This window comes from Astatotilapia calliptera, chromosome 7 (assembly GCF_964374335.1).
Source record: "Astatotilapia calliptera chromosome 7, fAstCal68.1, whole genome shotgun sequence".
Lineage (NCBI taxonomy): Eukaryota > Metazoa > Chordata > Actinopteri > Cichliformes > Cichlidae > Astatotilapia > Astatotilapia calliptera.
Window position 1 is genome coordinate 44,900,528 of NC_137428.1, and position 24,875 is coordinate 44,925,402.

At 39.5% G+C, this 24,875-nt stretch overlaps 1 protein-coding gene across 2 annotated transcripts in view; it reads right to left on the reverse strand.

Annotated features, from left to right (window-relative positions):
• The window catches only part of LOC113026220 (plasma membrane calcium-transporting ATPase 1-like), a 32,975-nt gene extending 11,379 nt beyond the window's left edge, over positions 1–21,596 (reverse strand). The window contains exons 1-16 of one of the 2 annotated variants that reach the window (XM_080304543.1): positions 21,017–21,596; positions 18,652–18,938; positions 16,157–16,354; positions 14,535–14,792; positions 14,094–14,219; positions 13,327–13,497; positions 12,382–12,408; positions 10,248–10,394; positions 8,852–9,066; positions 8,309–8,551; positions 6,428–6,669; positions 6,116–6,353; positions 5,083–5,262; positions 3,857–3,944; positions 1,790–1,896; positions 1,432–1,623 (exon numbers count right to left, since the gene is read on the reverse strand). In XM_080304543.1, the coding sequence (XP_080160669.1) occupies positions 1,432–1,623; positions 1,790–1,896; positions 3,857–3,944; positions 5,083–5,262; positions 6,116–6,353; positions 6,428–6,669; positions 8,309–8,551; positions 8,852–9,066; positions 10,248–10,394; positions 12,382–12,408; positions 13,327–13,497; positions 14,094–14,219; positions 14,535–14,792; positions 16,157–16,354; positions 18,652–18,847 (2,628 nt within the window). In that variant the 5' untranslated portion in view covers positions 18,848–18,938; positions 21,017–21,596. Of the gene's footprint in view, positions 1–1,431; positions 1,624–1,789; positions 1,897–3,856; positions 3,945–5,082; positions 5,263–6,115; positions 6,354–6,427; positions 6,670–8,308; positions 8,552–8,851; positions 9,067–10,247; positions 10,395–12,381; positions 12,409–13,326; positions 13,498–14,093; positions 14,220–14,534; positions 14,793–16,156; positions 16,355–18,651; positions 18,939–19,268; positions 19,286–21,016 lie in introns of those variants that run through there. The other variant, XM_080304544.1, reaches the window with a different exon arrangement.
• Positions 21,597–24,875: the final 3,279 nt, after the last annotated feature.

Here is a 24,875-nt window from a genome sequence, read left to right on the forward strand (position 1 = left end):
CAGCTCAACGTGGCAAAGACCAAGGAACTGATCGTGGACTTCAGGAAGACCAGGAAACACTTGACCCCTGTTTCAATCCAGGGGGTCAGTGTTGACATTGTGGAGGACTATAAATACCTTGGAGTACACATTGACAATAAACTGGACTGGGCTAAAAACACCACAGCACTTTACAGGAAGGGCCAGAGTCGTCTCTATTTTTTGAGGCGACTGAGGTCCTTCAACATCTGCCAGAAAATGCTGAGGATTTTCTATGAGTCTGTGGTGGCCAGTGCGATCCTCTATGCTGTTGCATGCTGGGGGAGCAGGCTGAGGGTCGCAGATGCCAACAGACTTAATAAACTAATCCGTAAGGCCAGCAATGTTGTGGGGATGGAGCTGGACTCCCTCAAGGTGGTGTCGGAGAGGCGGATGCTGTCCAAGATAAAGACAATGTTGGATAACACCTCCCACCCACTCCATGACATGTTGGTCAGTCACAGGAGCTCGTTCAGTGAGAGACTGAGATTACCGAAAAGCACCACTGAACGACACAGGAAATCATTCCTGCCTGTGGCCATCTCCCTGTACAACGCATCCACTTAACACACTGTTTGCTGCTACAACTACACATGTTTCTTTTCCAAATATTTATTTATAAGTGACTTATGTATGTATGTATGTATATATATGTATATATTGTACTATTCTTAGTTAGCGTATTGTCTGTCTTGTCTTAATGTTGGTTTAAAATGGAGCACTGTAACAAAAAATAATTTCCCCCAGGGATCAATAAAGTATTCTGATTCTGATTCTGATTCTGATTCTTACAGGAGTCACAGTCATTACCCAAATAAGCATTAAGGTCCACCCGCAGGACAATGGAGTCCCCAGTAGGGGCACCTTCCAGGACCCCACCCAGGGATTCAAAAATACTCTGAGCTCTCATTAACTATATTGGCAGAAATGATTTAACAACCATTTAACAACCCAATGGTACACAACCACTTTCTTTCTATCTCACACACAGCAACTTGTCCCAGTTTAGTGACTGCCCACTAAACTGGGATATACAAATATACATAGTCTCCACCTCCAGTCCAGAGCTGAATAAAGTACAAAGCTTCTCCAAGCGACTGGTTCCAGAACTCGAGTGCTGAGCATACATTGAGGTAAACACAATTATATTTAGCTAGTATCTCTCACTCTCAAGCTCTGGGTCATTCTTCATCAAAGAAATGATATTTCATGCACCAAGAACTGTCCCACTTCTTGCAGTGGGGTTCACCCTCTATATTTATGCAGACCCAGTTGGGTTTTAGCCATTTTACTCCAAAGTATTTACAGAAATTCCAAGAAAATTGCATTTTAAAATTTAGCTAAATAAATGTACAGTACATATGGTTAAAGTCAGTCACAGATAGACAGTGGAGGTTTTCAGGTGGCTCTGACCTGGGTGATGCAGGCTCCGGTAAAGGCCACAGTGACAGCAACCACATTGACGGTGAGCTGGAACTGCAAGAATTTAGATATGCTGTCGTAGACATTCCTGCCCCACATAACAGCCTTAACAATGCTGCTGAAATTATCGTCTGTCAGGATGATGTCAGACGCCTCCTTAGCCACATCCGTCCCTGCGATGCCCTGCAGATCATAGCATGTATGCTAGTTTACGAACCTATCGTTATTATCAGTGCAAATAATATTCAATATTTAATAGCATTTAATATTAAACACCATTGCAAAAATGCTATAACAACATGTAACTAAATGTTAAAATACATTGACTTTTGATGACTGCTGAAGTTACCATAGCAAAGCCAACATCTGCTTTTTTTAGGGCAGGACCATCATTTGTTCCATCTCCAGTTACTGCAACAACCTGCCTCTGCTCAAAGACTGTGCTGTCAATAATTCCTGAAAAGACAAGTGATATGTGTTATAATCAGAGATGGGCAGTAACGCATTACTTGTAACGCGTTACTGTAATTGAATTACTTTTATCAAGTAACGAGTAAAGTAAGGGATTACTATTGCAAAAACGGTAATTAGATTACCGTTACTTTCCCGTAGGAACGCTGCATTACTGCGTTACTAAAACCGTGATATTTTTTGCGAGAATGTCTCATGACAGTGACGTAAGCAAGTGCGACTTCGTGGCAACAGCTGTGTGCCGATCAACAGTGGATCATATATCGAGTGCGGGAGAGAGTATGAGCGTGCAGTGTTTAAAGCGTGGAAGCACTGACCTTACTTTAAGTTTGATTCCATAAAAAGTGACAAAAACATTAGCGTCTGCTGTGCGTGAGAAGAAAACTTCTTTTTACAGCGAAAAAACCCCCTAAACTTCCGAGCAAGCACAGAGTGTGCTACGACGTAATGGGAAATTCACAGAGAAACTCGCGGATTCTTCCACTGACCGCTGCGGCACACCTGCACCAGGGTAAACCTCCCTACGCCACTCCTGCTTTACAGGTGAAAATAGAGCAACAGGACCGCTAGTCTGTGACTTTATTTATTTTCTGCTGTGTTTTACTTGCATCTATTTGAAAGAGTGCGTGTAAACACACACCAAAATATATTTTATGTGCTGGAATGTGCAGAAAATAGGTTTAAATATTAAACAAATTTCTTCCAGTCAGAGAATGTTGCATATAATAAAATTTTTGCTTGATGCATAAAGTTAAAAGATTACAACTAATAAAACAAGTTTTAAAAAGGGACCTTTCCATTTGATTACATTTTGTATGATCGATTCAACCCGTTCTCACTCCCAAAGCGTAACATTTTACGCTAGGTGACAAATCGTCAACATATTACGTTTTCGGCTACCCACCACGTTCCTAAATGACGACCTCGGAAAAAAGAGGAAATATGAGAACCGTCTGGACTCCATCTACACATGTTCGCTCTTTTTCTTCAAATCGCTTAGAAACACGCTATTTAACATCATTATAGTCCTGGTTAAGATCAGGAATAAGGTTATGGTTAGGGCTAGGGATAAGGTTAGGTTTAGGGCTGGAATACAGGGCTGGAACGTCTATTACCGCGGGAGCGTCATTGCACTGGATTCCAGCCATAACCCGCCACGTACCATAAGAACGCCGAAGGTCTCCTTTCGCGTTCCTCAGGAACGCCGCGGGACGTGACAAAACGTCAACATGTTACGCCTCGGGAGTGAGAACGGGCTCAATTATGTAGAAAAAGTGGAATTGGGCTGAAAGATCTATCGCTTTATTACCTATTCAGGTTGTAAATCGTGTTTTTAAAAAGTAACTAAGTAATTAATTACTTTTGAAAATAAGTAATCAGTAATTAGTTACTGATTACTTTTTTCAAGTAACTTGACCAACACTGGTTATAATGACTACACATTTTTGAGCATTAATAAGGTATGAGTAAATACTTTATTCATTATTTGTAAAGCATTACTCCTGATAGAATCCATTTTCAAAATTACGTTTTTAGAATGCTTAATCAATATTTCTTTGGATCTGGATGTAACTGATAAATGAAATGTTAAAAATGGGTGTTTGCTTTTCTTTTCTTTTGACTTTTAGAGGCTTGGTTACAAAACTAAATGCTTTACAAATAATGAATTCAATAATTACTAATACCTTACTAATGTTTAACAGTGCCAAAGGATCAACTTTAACATAAGCTGCCTTTCAATTTCTTTCCACATTTTCTTATATTTACTTTGTAAGGTTTAATTTCTATTGCTTTTAATATTCATATTTATGTAACTCAAAATGAACCTTCTTGTGTACAAATTTTCCTGTAAACATAAATTGTCCTTCTCTCAATGGTTCAATCTACCCCTTGTCACTAACTGTCTCCTGCCCCACCCCCCCTCTTTGATCCAGATGTGTCTAACCTTTGACCAAAGTGTGTTTGTCCGTTGGAGATGATCGAGCGAGGACTCGGAGCTTGGGCCAAATCTTATCAAGACGTTCCTGCTCAATCTGCAAAACAAAAAGAGAGAGAAGACCAAAAAAAAATCTATGTTTTAACGGCAGAATATTGATTTAAATCACTGTTTGTCCGACTAATTGTGCTGACCTTCCAACCAGATGCAGCATATGCTTCCTCACAATTTTCAAGGGGATGAGCAGATCATTGAGAGGGCCTCTACCATACCATAGAATAACTGTTGTTGTTCAGATAACTATCATTAACTGAGGCTATGTTGATCAAATCAAATTGAATTAAAGTTACAGAGGTAGGAAGTAAAAAAGTACAAATACTTTGTTACTGTAATTAAATAGAATTTTCATATATCTGTACTTCACATGAGTAGTTATTTTTTGTTGCATAAAAAGAGACGAACGAGGCAAAACTTTGTGCCATGGTCAGGGGTTAAAGTGGGCCAGTGTTTTTTTGTTTTTGGCACAACACCAGAACAACTGCAGTTGTCCTGCTACCCCTTCAAAAGAGTAGCAAGCATAAATAAATGCAGCTTCTATCAACTGTTTGTCTGTGCATTTTGTCACACAGTGCTTCTGCTGCCTTAAGGTCCAGCTGATTGTATTTCACAGGCGGAGAATGAGAGCTAACTTCACTCAGAGATGGAGAAAGAAAAGAAAGACAGGACAGAAGTGGAAGATCATAAGGTAAGGACTGCTCAGTGGCATAAAATGGAGATTTAAGATAAGATAACCTTTATTAGTCTCACACGTGGGAAATTTGTTAAATTTAAAGCTTACATATAAGTCCTCATGTTTTTAACATGTGACATCATGTTTTTCTCATACTGTGAAATGTGCAGCAAAACAAACTAATGCAGACAAACTGTGTTATTAAAGGCTTTATGAAAATACTCTGCTGTACCTTTGATTTAAAGTGAAGGACAGTGAAGAAAAGTGTGTGTGACTGGTGCTTAGTGGCAGCACTGGTTGGCTCACGAAGCATAAAAATGGAGAACAAACCAATAGACTAGTCCTTATCACATTTGTAACAGTGAGCCAGGCCATAATGGTAAGTAAATGCATAAATGCACATCTCACACAGCATTCTAATGTTTGTGTTTTTATTGTGTCACTTTTCTTATTTTCACAGTCATCTACTGATCAGTCAAATCCTCTTTCTTTATGTTTGTCTGACCTCTCCCATTTCATTGTGAATGCGTCGGTTGAACTCTTTGCCCTCCAAACACAGGAAATCATCTCCAGGATGCAAAATGCCACATTTAATGGCAATTGCACGGGCAGTATTGATATTGTCTCCAGTCACCATGCGAACAGTGATTCCAGCCCGCTGGCACTTTCTGATGGCTTCTGGAACCTATGGAGCAAAATAAAAGAAAAAACATGCATCTAGTACGTGAGCTTGATTGGAACACTGAAAAAATAAAAGGTTCGAACAAAGAAAAATACTGACTGACTCACAGCTAGTTTTTGCAATAATCATAGTTTTACAAACAATGAAATGTTGCTGACAAAATACCGGTCCCATGGTGTCTACAGAGTTTCTGAATTATTGTAGCCAATGATCCAGTCTTTCAGACATCTGTACTTTAGCTCAGAGGTGTCAAACAATAGGACAGAATCTACCCAGCAAAGGCCCCAAACCAGACCACTGGATGGCTTTGGAAATTTTGAGGGAGGGCAGATTTGGGACTTTTAACCATATTTTCATTGGTTTTACAGTGTTTTGTTCTGATAAGGACATCCACAACAGCTATTCATATTACACCAAAGTAATTAACTAATAGATAAACAACATCAATTATAACACAGAGAAGTCCCTTTCTACTTTAGAAATTTCTATTTTTTACAGTGGGTCCTCGGGGGGGAAAGAGACATTGTATAGAAAGTGTAATTTTACATATTTATTTGTGCTGACAGATTTCCTGCATTTACTACAAAAGAATTTCTCTATCATGTAGAAAAACTGAGTTGTTCTGTTGAAATTCCACATTAAATGGGATTAATTGTGTAGTTAAATATGTTTACACTGAAAGAAAGAGGAGTTTCTCTGGTTTGGCCCATTTAAGATCAAAGCTGGCCCACGATGTAAAATTACTTTGGCATCCTTGTCTTATTAAACATGCCACAATAATGTTAAAATAGACAGATCTTTGCTAATAGCCAATATTCTAAAGACTGGTTTGCCTGCTGTCTCTGTGTTGGCATACCTCAGGTCGTACTGGGTCCTCAATGCCAACTACAGCGATGCATGTGAGACCTGTTAGTATGTGGGCCTCATTGTCCCAGTCAGGCTCTCCATCAGACACAGGAAAATCTCTGTAGGCGAGGCAGATGGTCCTCAGTCCCTCAGACGCCATTGGCTCAACCACCTTTTTAACCAGATCATCTCGGTCGCGATGTTTGAAGACTTTGACATCACCACTGGCCGTCAAGATCTTACAACATCTGTAAACACAGAGATAGTCATGTGATCATCATCTTACTGTGTACGGCTGTGTGAGTACAAGCAGTAAACTTACTTCTTAAGCAGGATCTCAGAGGCACCCTTGCTGAACATTCGGTAGCTGCCATCATGGTTCTTTAGCACAGTGCTCATGGATTTTCTCACAGAGTTGAAGGTATAGACCTTAAAAAGTTTCTCCTCGGGGGTTTCGTTGCGAATGGCCTGATAGTCTCGGCGCAGGTCGAGGGTGAATCCCAGTAAGGCACATTCAGTCTTGTTTCCCACCTGGCGAGGGAGTCCACCATCCCTCTCTGGAGGCTGTGAGAAGAAACATCGGGAAGTTAAGTCTTTAATGAGAAGTCTGATGTACACAATATGACAACAGCACACATAATGAAATGATACAGCAACAATCAAAAGCTTCAATACACAACTTTCAACAACAAGGTTTTAAAGTTAATTTAAAAATAAAAGTCAGTTCATGTATAGCCTTTTTATCTTGTATATGTGCTTATGTATGACTTGTGTCTGATTTCCCTCCATGTTGTGTTCTTTGCTGTAATTTACAGCAGTAAAGGCTTTCAGATGCTGTTCATCTGCTGTAGGTGTTTTAGGGTTGACACTTTTTCTTTTGTCCTCCACTTATCCAGTTTCCTGAAAATTTTTAAGGACACACTGTGCTGAAACTAGTACTTTTGGTTAAAAATGACTAGTTCATGCCTGCCAAACTGTAAATTCAAGAGTTGTCTTGTGGCATGCTAGTCTTTAATACAGTGTCTGGTATGAGAAAACACATTTAGTTGTATTTATCTGTTGTTAAATTTGGCATTTATTGGACTTTCTAATTAAATTTTATGTTTATAACGTAACCACATGAATTTTTAATGCTAGACTGTTTTCAGTCTGAAAACTAAGCACAATTAGATATCAATAAACTTACTATTCTACGTACAAGAAAAACAGCCTGTCACTATCAATACAACTGTAGCTGCAGCTGTAAACTAGATATTTCATCCTTGACAGTCAAATAATGATCACTGTCTGAGGTTCAATTAAAATTAATTCATTTCAGTTTAATTCTGTTTTATTTATGTAAGGCACTTTATATAGTAAGGTAAAGAGCCTGCAATAATGTTTTCCAGGGTAAATAGAAGATTTTATAAATTTTTCACAAGGGTAGCTTTCTGTTGCCTTTTAGTGTACTTAGTTCTTCTGTCAAGACAGCCCTGAACATGGCAAAGGCTGAGCGCTATATCTGGTTTCCTGGGCAGAACCAGCTGGCTGCCCAATGTAAAGTCAAAGAATTTCTCCAAGGGATTAATAAAGGATAACTTAAACCTATCTGTCAGTTCACAGGCTCTCACATTCATTAGGCGACTGCTTGGGGATTCCAAACCCCAGGCTATGCTGCTGATCTTTTAAGCTTGAAATAATTGTCAGACAAATTGATGTAATTTATAGTGATACCTTTAGCAAAGAAAACAAAATGTCAGCAAAAGAAATGTACATATAATGTCTTATTTGAAAGTATAACTAACCACATCTAGGTCTCTATCACAATTCAGAATATTATACATGCACACACACACTTACACACACACACATATATATATATATACATGTGTGTATATATATATATGTTCATGTCAACTCTATATATATATATATATATATACACACACACACACACACACACACACACACGCATATGTATGTATATATATATATATATATTATAGATAGATAGATAGATAGATAGATAGATAGATAGATAGATAGATAGATAGATAGATAGATAGATAGATAGATAGATAGTGTAGCTGAATCGGTTTCCTGTCTGTGTGCTATACAGTGGATCCAGGAGACAGTAATCCAATGAGTCCTGAACTGCTGTGTTAGTCAACCTGCACTGCACTCCATTCAGCTTCCTGAATGAACTGCTATTTTTGCAGCTCACCATAATCTTGGTGGTGTAGGCGCAGTTGACCCCGATGCCCAGGACAAGCAGGTCCAGGATTTTGGGAGGGATAAGGTCTGGCTCTGGCACCTTTTTGTAGTAGCGTTCCCCGATGTAGGCCTGCACCACTGTCATGCGATTCATAGTCAGTGTGCCCGTTTTATCAGAGCATATGGCAGTGGCATTGCCCATTGTCTCACAGGCATCCAGGTGGCGGACCAGGTTGTTGTCCTTCATCATTTTCTGATAAAAGACAAGAGCCATGTTACCAGTCTGTGGGTTTTATTTTGAATCAATCAAAAGAGCTCGGCTTGATCCAAGTTTGTCTGACGAGGGTTGAAATATTCCATTATTACTTTTGAAGTCCGGGTCATTACTACAATGAAAGAGGTGGACAATAAATAATTCTGTAAAAGTTGCACAAATACTGTGTGCTGCAAAAAAAGAATAGATCAAATATCTATCTGGCATGTTTCATCAGGCTAAATATGTTAGTTTTATTATAGCAAACATTTTTTAATTTCCCTTAGAAAATAAACAGACCTTGACTGAATAGGCTAGGGAGATGGTGACGGCCAGAGGGAGGCCTTCAGGTACAGCTACCACAAGCACCGTCACACCAATTATGAAGAACTTGACCAGAAATTGTATGTAGATGGGCACACACTCAGGGAGCCACACAACCCCCTGAATGCAGAATGTATCGATCAGGAAGCGAGTGATGAGGATGATGACAGTGAGAGTTGACATGAACAGACCTGAAGGCAAAGACAGGCAGCGAAGAGAACAGAGTCACAGACTTTAGTTCATCTGTAGAGTTAATTGTGACCATAACAGATTAAGTGAACAGTGAGTTAAGTTCAAATTTGTTCTGGATCTATATATCTGCGTTCATTTCCACTGAACCATCTTAAAAATGCATACAACAGCGTTCATATGTTCAGGCTTTATCAGCCCCCAGACAAATATTAAGCATCTACAAAACATTTCTTCCTCTACAGTCACTCCTATATAATCACATCCTTTATGTACAATGCAAGGGCTCCACAGGCTGTGGTCACACTCACTATGGACAAAATATAGTCCTTGTTTAAAACAAGTTGTTTTAGCTTCACAACTCCTTTGAACCTTTTTAAGTGGAAGATTTAAACAAAAACGTTCAAATTCTGTGAAAATACACTTCAGGAATACAAATGTCTTTCTCGGAAATGACACTCGCAAGTTAAAAGACTTGTAAATTGGAAATGTATAAACAGTGATTCGCATGAGGAAAGATTAACTAATTTCTGCTGGAATCTTTGGATGTGAGCCAGTGCTACTGCAAAGGTGCAGTTTTTGCATCCTTTACAAAATTAGTCAGACGTCTGCTGCAACGTAGAAAAACTTTACATCTGCTCTGAAACTCTTGGCAATCTAGGTTTGTTGTTACTTCTGATCTTGAATATTGGATTAAAGGAGATTTTTCAGGAATTACTTCCTTTTTTGAGATGCTTAATAAATCACATCCAACATGATCATCACATAAGTTGTTCTCATCAAAGCCATGGATTCTAGTGTTCTGTTAGAACTCTTTGTTTTGTTCCTATTGTTTGTGGTTGTTCTTCGTAATCTTAGTAGCTTCCCTTGCATGCGAGCGTTCACTGAAAGATTTTTGTACAAAAAAAGCAGCTTTGCAGCTAGTCATTTTACATATTTGCCTAACAAGTAAAAGATCCCTGGATCATCTCCAGTAAGGAGACACAGATCCGATTGGGTTGCATCCAGAAAGACATCTGGTGCAAAACTCTCCCATTTCAAACATCCAGAGCGACGTGCTGTAGCAACCCATGTCTGCCAAATATGGACATCACGTCAAAAATCAACGTTAAGTGTTTCAGAGCACAGTGATGTGTGGTCTCTAAATCTAAATTAAATCTCAATAATCAGACTCTGTTTGTACCTGCTTTGCCGATCTGCACAGCCAGCTTAGTTAGCTTCCCCTGGAGGACGGATTTCTCTTTCTTTGCAATGTGTTTTTTCTTCTTCTCTGGTTCTCCCTCACCATTAAGTGGCTGCATCTCCACGGATGCTCCGTCCTTCTTCTCCCCTACAGGAAATCAAAAGAACAAACAAAAGAAATCCAAACACTTGAATGTCAAAACAGTTTTTCTCTCGTAAACTGCCCTCAGAAAACAGTGTTTATCACTAATACGCTATTAAATAAAAATTTAAAATTCCATTCAATTTTATTTTATTTACATTGTGCGAAATATCAACAATAGTCACCTCAAGGTGCTGTGTATTTTAATGCACAATAATAAAGAGAAACCCCAACAATCAAACAACCCCCTTTCAGAAAGCATATCTGCAGGTGTATATATATATGTGAGGGTGCTGATCCCATCTCGTAACAAGGTTATTAGTGGACAGGCAGGCAGCCAGCAGTAGGCAGAAGAAGAAAGCAGCTGCCAAGCTTAAGCCCAATAATCTTCTTGGGCCTAATCATAGAGTCAGGAGCACCTGCTGCTACTGCTCAGACCACAGGGCCAAACACACTACACCATGTGGGACCACAGGGAGACAGGAGGATCTGTCAGGACCATGGGAAACTCCAAAGGAACCAAGAGTCTAACTGAACTACCTATTATAAAGTATTTTTTGAGGGGTTGGATGATTGAAGTAACCTGACAGAAAATAGAAGCTTTTCATGTTATACTGAACACTGAGTTGCTAATTAAATGTGTTGTGCTGTTATGCAGATGATACCCCATAATAGTTATTTATGAAATAAGATGGCATAAATCAATAAATTAAACTAGAGGCAAAAAATAAAGATCAGAATTCTACTTCTGAATTCAGGGCTGAGGTTATTGTATTGGTCCATAGAAATCTTGAAATTATATCAGATACAGATACTCTTAGGCTGGACAATTCTGTATGTTGTTCCAAAAAACCCTGAAAAGCCTGTGCAGTGAGAGTACTCACAGGGATGAGAAAGAGATCATATTTCTCTCACATTAGCTTTTCCCCATTGGTTCCCTCCCACACGAAGTCTTTTAAGGTCAGGCCCAATCATGTCTCTTCTGTGGAGCCAGTTTGCGTTCAGGAGACCTTTCTACTTTTGAAATTAGGCTTCAAATTTTCCTTTCTCTTAAAACTTAGTTAAGGCTAGATGTGGTCACCATGAACCAACCCTGAAATATACCGCTGTAGGGTCAGGATGCTGGTGGACTTGATACAGTGAACATTTCTTCTCCACTGTTTTGTCCTGTCTATTTAAAGACTGCTTTTTCTCCTCTCTTTCACCTCACACCCAACTGGTTGCAGCAGATGGCTACCTCTCCCAGAGTCTTCACCTTACAATACCAAGTACCTCGAGACAACTGTTGTGAATTGGACATGATGTACATAAAACTACACATCAACAATAGATGATAATTTTCCAAAGTCTAATATTCAAAGACTGCATGTGATTTCATTCAAAGAACTGTAGGAAAGGTAACCATGATTTTCAGCCTTACCTAAACAGCCTTAAGCAACCAAAACTAAGTGGATTCTTTAACTGATAAGTTAATACGGGATAATTGGAAAATATCAGATATCTGTATTTTTGTAATATAATTTAAGACTCATGCCCTAAAATATTTCTATCCACATCATCCTGTGAAATTTAAATATGGGACAGTACTCAGACCATGACTAATGATGATTCACAGGAGCACAGACTGGGAAAGGCCTCAAGTCTTTGACCCTCATAAATGTCATTGATGTCACACATTTGACCAAGAGAACTGGGTCCAGTCAAAGAGGATGAGGAACGAGCTGGTTTCTACGTGGCTCCTCAGTTTCCATTCTCCACAGAACACAGAAGCGCACAGCAGCACCCATACTGCCAAAACATATTAACTGTTAACATTATTGCTGACACATTCGGCATGGACAGATAGAGGTATGGATGCTCTGGAGTTCACTACCACAAGAAGTCGATGATCAAACCAGAGATAGCTTTAAAAACAAATTGAAGCTCTGCTGTTTAATACAACCTTCACATCAACTCATTCACACAGACAGTGATGGCATATTTGTTTGCCTACCTTTCTTGCCTTTGTCTTCTTTTTTGCCTGTAAAGAAGAAACATTTAATAGCCGTTAGTCATGCAGCACTCCTCTTTCTCCTCCTTCACTACATTCATAAATCTTTTCTATCCTTCCTCACAAAAAATATTCTTAAATTTGAGTTTATAAACCACTAAGTCTGCTGTGGCAAATGCAGGTATTGAGTCTCCAAAATGAGCAGGTTGTGTATAAATTTCGTTGGCTGGTTTTGTTGCTAATCCCAAGGAATTGTTGCTCGGTATTCTCTTTTCAGCAGGTGAGCTGTAGTCTACATAATCCCCAATTTATACACCCACGTAGTTATTAAAGACCAAGGTGTTCTTAAATAAATTACTTAATCGATTAATCAATTAATCAAAAACCACATAATTCATTTATCACTGGCATGAATTTCATTTTCATCTTCCATTTCCACTTTATTTTTCAGGGACCATGTATGAACAGAAAAAAATGAATCTTCTAAGAGAAAATATGCATTGTACCACGTTTAGCTACTAGCTAATTTCGATCTGCAGGCCATATATAAATTTTTGTGTAAATATGAGGAAGCAGCACAAATTGATGCAAATAAATTCATGGGAATACAGGAAATTAACACTTTTTCTGTGAGAAGACCATGCATTGTTTTGCGTCTCTGCTGCTCTTATTAAAGCCATGCCTACACACATACATGACTAACCCACATACTCATACATAAAGAATGATTAATAAATTATTAAAACCTCCAAAGTCAACTGTTATCATTGTTAGGTGTTGATTGGTGTTAGCAGTTTTGCACACATAAACAAAGGAGTAGTACCTGAACAGGAGAGGAATCTTTTGCTGTGGGTTTGAGCAATAACACTCCACATGTGGACAACATGTTTTAGATATAAGTAGAACCACACTGGCATGTCAAATAGGATTCAATTCTACTGAACTTACTTTTCTTCCCCTTTGAATCTTTCCTTTTGTGTTCCTCTTTTTTCTTGTCTTTCTTGTCCTCGTTGTCACCTTCATCACCAGCACCAAGCAGGGTGAAGATTATTCCACTCTGAGAGTTCACACCCACAGCAGTGACCACCATCTTGCCAGAGCCTTCCATCACATGGGTACCTGAGAAAGTGAAAATGAAATATTTCACCAAAAAAAAAAAAAAAACACAAGTCACGTTGTATCTCGCTTAACAGGGTTGAGCATGGTATTTTGTAAAAAAAGGAATGCTCTTCACATCTTTAAAATTAAGTGCATTTTTTAATGGCCTACGTGTCTAGATGGAGAGAGAAGATGATTTTATTAGCCAACTGGTACCCCATTATATAGCTCAATTGACTAGTAATCAACAATTAGACTGCATTTGAAATGTTATATCCATCAGCCTCTGTGGGCATATGAAGCCCAGTATGTACCACAGAGAATTCTGGTCTAGTTCGTTTGCTTTCAAATTGTAGTTTTTATTCACTATAAGGACTAAAATAATAATAATAATAATAATATTAATAATAATAATAATAATAATAGTTTGTTATATGTATTGGATTGAGGCTGTAAGAACAGATTTGATGTTCCCAATTTAGGTGAGAAAACGAGAGAGGGTAGTCAGAATTAAAATCATCTGGAAAATCATCAGCCGTAATCGTCTCCAACAATGACAGCACAGGTCACAATGGTCTTGGCTGTAATTTAATGTGAAATAGTGTAGAGTGATGCACCTGACAGCAGCATGGGGTCTTTGTCAAGGTTCTTCTTGACATGATCTGACTCTCCGGTTAGAGAACTCTCATCAATCTTCAGATCGTTGCCCTGAATCAGGACACCGTCAGCAGGGAGGAGGTCACCTGGAACACAAACACTCAGGTCATTATGTTACATCACTGTTATGTCATCTGCTTGCCACATGCAGTCATACAATGGTTAGTTATTATTTGAAAATAACCATTTAAAAAAACTAATAACGCTGTTGTTGGGTTTAAACCTTCGACCATCACAAAGACAACATGGGGATATTGTGTAGAAGGATACAATCATTTTTATATTTGACTGCAGAAGTCAAGATTTAATAGTATCAGCTGTTTATTTGTTAGTAATACCAAAATAAATGTCACCAAATGTTAGTAAAGTGAATTATTACACACATGATTTTGCTTCCTCACCATATTTGACTTGTGCAATGTCACCAACCACAATCTCGGACACTTTGATCTGGATCACCTGCCCCCCTCGAACCACCGTGAACTTCTGCTCCTGCTCGATGCGGTTCTGGAGGCCACGGAACTGCTTCTCTTTGCTCCAGTCATTGAAGGCCGTCACGAGCACCACACACACCACAGACAAGAGGATGGCAGCGCCTTCGATCCATCCAGCCTCTGCCTCGCTCTCATCATCCACGCCGCCAGCTGCACTGCCACAGTCTAAACAGAGACACATCAGCTAGAACTTTTATGAACATTTTTCAGTTTCAGTCTTACATGACCTTCTGTCTGTTAACAGTGCCTCACATGCCAGTTTCAAACACAAGTTGACGTTTACTCAACTGTTGGGTGCACCATGGTGAAATCGCAGAGTGCACAGTGAAAGTAGCCATAACAGAAATGCCAGGAAGGACCAGCACTTAACATTGTCTGGAGATGCATCGTAGGATGGACTTGTCAGGAGCTTTCAGGGTTTTATTAGAACTGAAGCTCAGAGCTAGTTTGGAGAAGCTGCAGCTTGTTAGATGAAGTTGATGTTAATTATTACAGCATTATTATTATTATTATAATTACAGTGACAATGACAGATGAACCAGGTATATCATTTGAAATGTGTGTTTGTCCCTCTGCACAATAAAGTCAAGCTGAGCTTTCATATACAATACAGGACATTTTATTAGGTATATCCACTGAACTGCTGATTAACGCAAATATTTAACCAAGCAGATTGGCAACAGCTCAATGACTTTAGCTGGATCTACTGTGATTTTCCCACACAACCATTTCTAGGGCTCACATAGAATGGAGAAAATTTCCAGACTCCTTAAAGCTGATAAAAAGGAAACAGTAACTCAAATAACTACCAAGGTACAACCAAAGGTATGCAGAGGAGCATCTGTTAATGCACAACACATTGAACCCTGAAGCAGATGTGCTACAGCTGCAGAAGATAATACAGCTGGGACTATATGTGCATACGCTCATCAAAGGTGGTCAAATAAAGACTGTAAAAAATATTTCCTGATCTAATGAGTCTCAGTTCCCGGTGAGACATTCTGACGGTTGGGTCAGACTTTGCATAAATAATAGAAAAGGTATGTAATGGTGTGGGGGATATTTTCTTGGTACACTTTGGCACAAACAGAGTATCATTTAAAGCCCACAGCCTTCCTGAGACTCGCTGCTGATAATCTCCATCCCTTTATGCCCATTGTGTAGCCAACATCTGATAGCTGCTTCCAGCAGAGTAAAGAAGCATTTCACAACTCTGGGGAAAATGTGTGATGCCATCATGTCAATATAGACTGAAATCTTTGAGAATTGTTTCCAGGACCTTGTTGAATCTACTTCATGACAAATTACAGCCAAAATGGGAACTGGCCTAACACCAGTACCAGGAAGACTACTTTGCTGAAATGTTGGTGTGGAAACCAGTTCACCTTCATACAAGCTCATTACACTGATCACATGATGGACTCTAACTTTTCTAATGATCAGATATTGACCCGTCACAGCTCTACTACTAAAAATGTTGAGGCATACTCATAGACTAGTTTGCTTTTCAAGTAACGAAAACTACTCACTCTGTCTCTCAGCATCTGGTGGATGATAGAAAGAAAGGCCTAGTGAAATGATGGCTGCCACCTCCAGGATGATGAGTGTGACATCTTGCAGGGCTTCCCACACTAACTGCAAAAAGGTTTTTGGCTTCTTTGGAGGGATGATGTTAAGTCCAAACACCTCTTTCCTTCTGTCGATATCTTCCGATTTTCCATCTAAGCCTGCAGTAGGAGACACAAAGATAAAATGACTCCATATTCGTTCAGCTGAACATGGATCACACCTTCAACCTGACATGTATTTAGAACTAATTGATCTGTTTGCTGTCTGTTTTACGAGGGGTGAAACACAACTGTTAGTTCACAGTGTATTACTTGTTCAAATGTGTCATCAATATCACATTTTCAGATTGATCTTTTAAATGCACGCTCAAGATGAATTTGATCTAGGTAGCCAAAGATGTAATAAGGCAACACTGTGGCCTATGATGTGCTCGATGAGAATGCATTCAAAAATCAAATAAAAATAAAAAAACAACCGATGAAATATACAGTGATGGTATTGCCTTGATGTCTTAAGAAAGTATCATAAACTGATACAGATTTGCATCTCCCTCTGGATCCAGAGCCTCAGCTAATGTATGTCGTGGAAGGAAATTTTCTTCCTTGGAGAAGCTATAGTCTCAGATGGCTCTTGTTCTAAATGTAACACATCGGTTATCACACTTGGTGTTTGTGTCTCTTCAGTAATATTGTGTTGTGCGGGAGCAAAGAGCAGAGCGGTTTCCCCTCTGTGGAGTAGAACAACATGTCAGGACACACTCCGATCCCCTAAGAGACACTGCAGCTGCTGCGTGGCTGCAGCTGGCTCCGTCAGTTGTAACTGGTTTTTAACCCAACATTTCTCTTCATGTTGTCTGAAAATGAAACACAGTGAGCAGAGTGCTGTGCATTCTCCGAATGTTTAGGTAAGTGGGATTACACTAAGAGTTTATGTCATCTGTCCCCAGCTGTCAATACAAAGAGAAATAAAGCAGCGGAATGGATTTTCCAGTCAATTCAACCTGCTGCTGACATTTTACTCTCAGCAGGAGTCGAAGCACTAAAAGTGTTTACCGAGCGCGTGGAAGACAGACAGACTGAATGAATTAATAATGGGGGGGAAATGTCAAAGGGCAGACGTATGAGACAAGCTCAGCAAAGACAAACCTAATGCGTTGTCTGTAGGTCACTATAAGACACCCTGTGTGGGTCAGTATTCAGATAAAGTTTAATAGGAAACCTTAAGTTAAAGTCCAACTTAGGCACAAAAAAGCAAAAGAAGCAGCGGCATTATAAACAAGAAACGCTGACTTGAGAGAAAGCTCCAGAGGAGACAAGCTTCTCATTTCAGAACAAAGTCAGCAAATATTTTGAGTAAATGAGCAGATTTGACTTGTGGGTGCTTTAAGAAAAGGAAAATAAAAGTGAAAGATAAAACTACTAAACACACCTGAACACTAACTAACTGGTAAAAGTGGACTGGCAAGGAGTGTGATTTTTCCAGTGAACAGTCTAATATACTTGTTCACAGAAGAAAGAAATTTCACGATTACATTAAGAAGAAAAAACACACATGTAAAATAGATTGTTGACATCCGATCCACAAATAAATAATTTGAGCTACCCTCACTGTGAGCAAGTAAACCAATCCCTGTTTAAGACACACTGTTATTTCCTCTTCTTCTTCTTGATGAGCCACATGTTTGATTTGGCAGAGATTTATTGCCAGATGCCCTTCCAGAGACATTTCTCCCCATTTGTCCGAGCTACACTGGAGTTGCCCTCACCTCCAACAACATACATTTATGGTTGGTTTACACAACTTGTGTATGTTTGTGTATGCATGTGTAGCTGTATATATCCACATGTGCTTGAGAGTCACCATCTACCAGGACCAAATTCCTTGTATGTGTCCGTGCATATACATGGCCAATAAACGTGATTCTGATTCTGATCTTTACAGCTACAGAAAAAATAGAAGAAAAAAACACTTTTATCCCCACTGCAACGAATCCTCTACTTGAATATTTTTGAACACAATGTGCTTTTCTCTGCCCAGAAACTGACAGAGAGCAGAGCAACAGGAGCTGCAGGTCACAGATGACTTTGACCATCACACAGTCAACAGTCCCTGAAGACTAATGAACCTAGTATGTCCTCTGCTGTTTTAATGATGCCCACGCCGGGAGGGGAGGTCAGTGAGTCAGTAGTGAAGAGTTCTAAATTTATTCAAAATCATAACTTTGAGGTGTATGCAGAAGTTTGCACACCCTGTGCTTGCTTCACATTTAATGCACTGTTACTTTCCTTAAATGATTTTTTAAAAATGAAGCAAACTGAGTAGCCTGTGCAAATGTTTGAGCTCTTAATTTAATCTGAAGTTTAATCTTAGATTCACATCTGTGATACTGTGACGCTGCAACTAGGAGTCAGTTTTGTAGGGACACAAAGGAAATACAATTTCTGAACATATTTACCATCGACAGGTGACGTCCTCAGCCGGGCGCACAGTCCATTAACTTCACTATAAGATTCCTGGATTCTAGCAACTGCCTCCTCTCCTCTAAGTTCCATGAGGGAGCGCAGCTCCTGGACTGAGCAGCTGAACTCTGCATCGTGGTTGGCCTCGCCACGTCGGACATATTTGGACCCACTAAAAGAGTTGTTGGTCATTTTTCCTTTCTTGGGGACTCAGCAGAGGCCTTCTCAAATAGACTCAGTGGTAGGCCTGAGGTACCGATGTAGCCTGACAGGGACTCTGTGACTGTTGAGAGAAAGATAAGTCCTGATAACATCAGGATATACGCTGTACTGCAGAAAGAATAATACACTTATTACCACAAAAAAGATGGGATTGGACAGGACGGTGACATCTCTGGTATGATTTCTTGGAAAGTAAAGGTTTGCACATTCTACACATTGCATATGATGAATTTTAATTCGTATACTTCTTATGATTCTACATCTTCAGATTTGTTTTTTTATAAATAAATAATGTCAAAAAAAGTACTTTTTGCAATCCCAAGCAGTTCATTTCAAAATATCATCATTGTCATCATGCAATACAAGTTTTACTTCACTTCATTTCAGCTACCTCAAGGTATTTTAAAAGATAGAAACTCTACAAAATCAGGGTGGAACTTCCAACAATCAGATGAGCAGCCTCCAGTGCAGGGGTGCCCAATCCCGGTCCTCGAGAGCTACCGTCCTGCAGCTTTTAGATGCATCCCTACTCCAACACAGCTGAATCAAATGGTTTGATTACCTCTTCAGCATGCCATCGTGTTTGGCAAAGGCCTGATAACAAGCCATTCATTTGATTCAGCTGTGTTGGAGTAGGGATGCATCTAAAAGCTGCAGGATAGTAGCTCTCGAGGACTGGGATTGGGCACCCCTGCTCCAGTGGATAAGGTTCAAGTAGGGGAAGCCATTTATCATGACTGATTTGTGTGAGGGGAAAGGAGGGCATAGACAAACTATGAGAAAAAGCACATACAAAACACAGAAGAGCAGAAAAGTTAATGGCATCTAGTAGTAGCATGCAAGTACATAAGGAATGCTCAGTGCACAATGGGAAGTCCTCCAGCAGCCTACAACAGCATAACTGAGGGTCCTGGTAGCTGAAAACTCTCTCTGTGCTACTTTTAGATACTCTTAGAACCACAAGCCTGCAGTCTGAAAGCAAAGTGTTCTGTTGGTATACTATGATGCCAAATATAATGATAGTTGAAATTGATTTGAAATTCAGCCCTGGATTTATTAGGGGGCTGTGAAGGAGACAATATGGCAATATAGTCTGTGTTTGTAGTCCCTGTTAGTGCTCTCACTGAAACTTTTTGGATCACCTGAAAAGAATTTCATTCATTTAACATAAATATCTGCAACCACTAAAGCTGCTGTACCTGATCAGCCATTCATGGAAAGGCTCTTTCTAATGTTTTGTAATTTATAAAGAAAAAGGCAAGGACATGAAAACTAGTGGGCAACAACACGATGGACAATAGTATGAAAACAGTATTATAAGCTTCTTCACAATTAAAATCTCATTACAATCCAGTATTTACTCAACCGCATGCTTACGAGATTGTCTTAAGTCCTTTACATTAGAAACCAGCTCCATGAGACACAAATCAGCCAAGCAGGACCCAGTAGAGCTCATTTTATTTCAATCAAGCACAATGTTCTCCCCTCAATGGTTAACAGGAGCTCAGACTGAATATGTAACAGTGTGTGGAGTAGAGATTTGTCCCTGCTCCTATGTGAACTGAAACCCTTTATATTTGTGCCTCACAGGTTGTGACCTCTGTGCCTTTAGCTGTAATCTGTGTCAATCAGTCAGCCTGGGCTTAATCTGAGAGAGGGAGAAACAGCCTATCTGTTTAAGGCTGAGGCAGAGGAAGAAAAGAGCTACTGAGAGAAGAGCAGGATGGACAGAAGTCAAAATAGTCATTGAAGTTTTGCTGCTCACTGTACCTTAGTATGGCTTTACTACGAATTCTAACCAACAATTAAGAACCACAAATGGTTTCATGCTGTAAAATATAAACCTAAGTGCAGCTGTAAATGTTCACATTAGAAGCTGAAAAGGATGATCTAGAATTAGATATTGGAGGAAATCTCAAATTATCTATTATTAATTAATTAACCATCAGAACAGCAAAACAAAGTAAAACTGCATAAGTAATGAATAAATTCCACGGGAAGTCATCCACACAAATACAAAAAAACAGAAACACATCCAGGTTTCATGACAAAAACACAACTTGAAGCCATTTCTAATAATAAAAAAAAACAACAACAATCCATTACTGTGGCACTGAGAAGAAGAAAAGCTTTACTTACAGAAACTTCCCCCATCACCTCCTGTTAGCAGCAGCAGGTATTAGTGGTGGTCCGATTACTGTGAGCAGCGACACACTCACAGCTCCAGAAACAGCCCATAACCCGGAGACAGCTCCTCAGCGGGCAGTCTGCAGAACAGCACCAAGACCCCAGTTTACTACCCAAACTGGTCCTTTTTCAGCGTGACCTTCAGCAAGCTCGCAGTTTCAAACAGCTCTCTTTATCAGAGGAAAAAACAGGAGCTGGCTGAATGATTATCTGAGGAAAGCCTCGCTTAATCTAATTAGACAATCTGTGGCTTCACTGAGTGCCAGAGAGACCGCTGCTGCAGCTCCTCCTGCTGAGAGCGACATGCCAAGTCCACACACGAACTACGTCTACACCTGCTGCATCCTCTGACTGAAAGGCACACAGTAGGCGTACACTCACCAGGTCAACACACACACCCCATCTAAACCTGCTGCTGCTGTGCTTCATACTCCAGAAAGGGTGCGCATTGAGTCCACATATAGCACTGAGACTCCTCCTGCTGAGATGAACCAATTAGATCTAAACAGACCAAACTGTGAAGGTGAATGCAAGTGGTCGGACGTTACAGCCTGACAACCAACTGCAGCCCCAAAGGAAAGTAGTTCAGTACATAACCATCAGCACGACTTCTCATGGAGAATTCCATGAAACAGTCCAACTGTTTGCTCTACTGTGGTCTTTTCACTTTGTTACACACACTTCATCACCCTGAGCAGCAATGATGCATGATGACGTCATGTGACACACGCGCACACACACGGATTACAGTACACAATGACATAGAAGGATTAACTGAGTGTGCACACACACACACACACACACACACACACACAGGATAATATCACTCTTTCGTATTTACGTTCTAGTATTTTTGTTTTGATCTAACATGATCTTTGACCCCACACTCTAAAGAGGTCTACACAGCAGTAGTTTAAGGATTGGCTCGACAGATCAGTGATGGACTACTAAGACCAAAGCTCTGGATTCACTGCTTAACAAAAACCACAGTTGATCAAAATGTTTCTATATTCTCTGCATACAACCATGACGAGCCATGAAAGGAAAAACAAACAGAACACAACACACAGAAAAGAAATCAAAGACTACTTTGACAAAGGCAAAACCAGGGCTGTGCAGAAGGTACAGGCCAGAAGTTTACCCATCATGAGCAAACCCCCAAATTTTGGTAATTTGGGGGTTTTAATTATTTCTTTGAACTTCTTTTTTTTCTTCTTTTTTTGAGTTTTTTTGGGGGGAAGGAAGCATATATCTTTGAGGGATTTAAAAGGGAAGAACTGAATGTACAAGTATGAGGTGAAGCTAAAGAATTTGGAGGTAGTCTTCCCACTTCATTATTTCATCCACTGTGAAATGTACCACTACCACAGGAAGCTTGGAAAAAAAAGTCAGAGCATAATTTACTCCTTTACTCCTCTGACCTCTTGTACCTTAGTCAGATAGCTCACCATTGTCTTGTCTGACCATAAAACTATTCTCTAGAACTCCGTCTTTTGAAATATTTGAGTATATTTATACATTTGAGCCTGTATGTATACCATGTGTGGACTATAGAAAATCCCAAATAAATGTGAAATTGTACCAGTTTCTGATGTGTGATGTATGCTATGTCATTAAAGATGTATGCTGTACAATCAATCCATTCTGGAAAAAGAGGCAGTCAGAGAAATCACAAAGGCCTGTGACTCTAATGCCCATGATGAGGTATGTAAACATCTGAAAGATCTGAAATAAACAACAATCAGACTGAAAGAAGGCAAAACCCAGAGAATAAACACCAAAAAAACCAACTGTTATAAGACAGGAACAAAACATGAGGCAAGAAGAATCCTACATGATACAGAGACAGTAGAAACCCTAAAAAGACTGGAACAATAATGTGAAAAACAAAAATGCAATGATACCACAAAAAGTTAAAGGTACTAAAACAACACTAAAAATCAAAACCAGAAGCAAAAAATCATTGTAACAATCAACATGACAATTTGGGGACACTGTTTAATAGAATTTGACTGAAATTCTATCACAAAGTTTTTATGCCCTGGTGACTGTTGAAACGAAATTTAATTTAGATAAAGCCCAAATATTGTTTTGTCACTTGTGTTTTTGTTGCTACAAACATAAAGCAAAATGTCATTTGAATACTTTTTTTTTATTAAATCTCCTTTAATAATATTTTCAAAGTTATGCTAGTCAAGCTAATTGCTAAAACAATTATAACTAAGATTTATGTAGACCACTGGGTGGTTTAGAGCTTTTTGGGTGGCGTTCAAGAATGCCTATATTTCATTTTAGCAGATCTAAAAATAACATTTCAGAAATTCCCACAGCCCATCCAACCAGGAAGGTGACTTGAAACACTCACCAGTATGAAAAAGGGAGGGGGGAGAGGGGGCACTGTGGAATCAGAGCAATAACTTTGAGTGGGAAAAGCCTTTTAAAACCTTACTTTGGGGCAGGGTCACATTTTTTCTATTCGTATCAAAATTGATTACTGAAAATAAATATGACAGTGCATCCAGTAGTCTTAACATGAGTCATAAGAGGCTACTGAAAGAGGAAACCTTGCCCTAAACAATTGATGAGCCTAGCATGATTGACCTGGAAGCAACATCCCAAAGATGTTCTATCTTTGAGGTCAGGACTCTGTTCAGGCCAGGCAAGTGCTCCCAAATCAGATTCTGTCATCCATGCCTTTGTGGACCTTGCTTTGTGCACTAGTGTGCATTCATGTTTGAACAGAAACGGGGCGTACAGGCCGTACAGTAAAGACTTGACAGCTATTTAACACTTCAATACAATTTTTAAAGCTTTGCCTGTCCTTCAAGCAAACTGGAGAGCTATTCCTGAAGACTACTTAAAGAAATTACAAGAAAGCTTGCCTAAGAGAGTGGCTGTGTTGAAGAATGGCTATCTCTACAGTTTCCCAAAGTGACACCATCAGTGCTTTTATTTTGTTACACTGACAGTATACAGCTCATAATTGTGAATAATAAATTAAATATTTATAAATTTTCACATTTAGATAAACTACAATCACGTAATTTGGGGTATTTTGCATGGATTGCACCATAAAACTGTTAAAATACATTAATAATTTTCTTTGTTTAGATGTAGTTTTTATCATGTTTATATTACAAACATCTACGTTTTGTAAATTGAAAACAGGTTTTTTTTTGTTTGTTTGTTTGTTTTTAAATTGAAAACAGGTACTGTGAGACACAAGTAGTACACAACTACCCTAAGCAGGACAGAAAGAGCGACCTCTTGTGGATAAAACAGACACTTCTGCAGATTTTAAACAGCCACATGAGGAGGGCCCTGCTTATATTATCGGAGCTACTGAGACCCTATCGTTGCAGATCACCTGATCAAAGTCTGCTAAATGTCCCACGCTTTTACTTTAAAATCAGAATCAGAGACGATCACGTTTTTGAGGCAATAGTGCCCAAACTTTGTAATAACCTTCAGCATAATGGTCACATTTTACCTGATCAGCTGAATCCGTAATTTGTTTTAAACAACTGCCGAAAACATTTTTTATATATATTTTAGTGTTCTCATAATGATTTCCCCATCCGACAATCTCGGTCGTTGTGTCCTTGGGCAAGACACTTCACCCGTTGTCTACTGGTGGTGGTCAGAGGGCCCGGTGGCCCCGGTGGCAACAGTGTCCGGCAGCCTCTCCTCTGTCAGTGCGCCCCAGGACAGCTGTGGCTACAATGTAGCTTGCCATCACCAGTGTGTGAATGGGTGGATGACTGAATGTAGTGTAAAGCGCTTTGGGGTCCTTAGGGACTAAGTAAAGCGC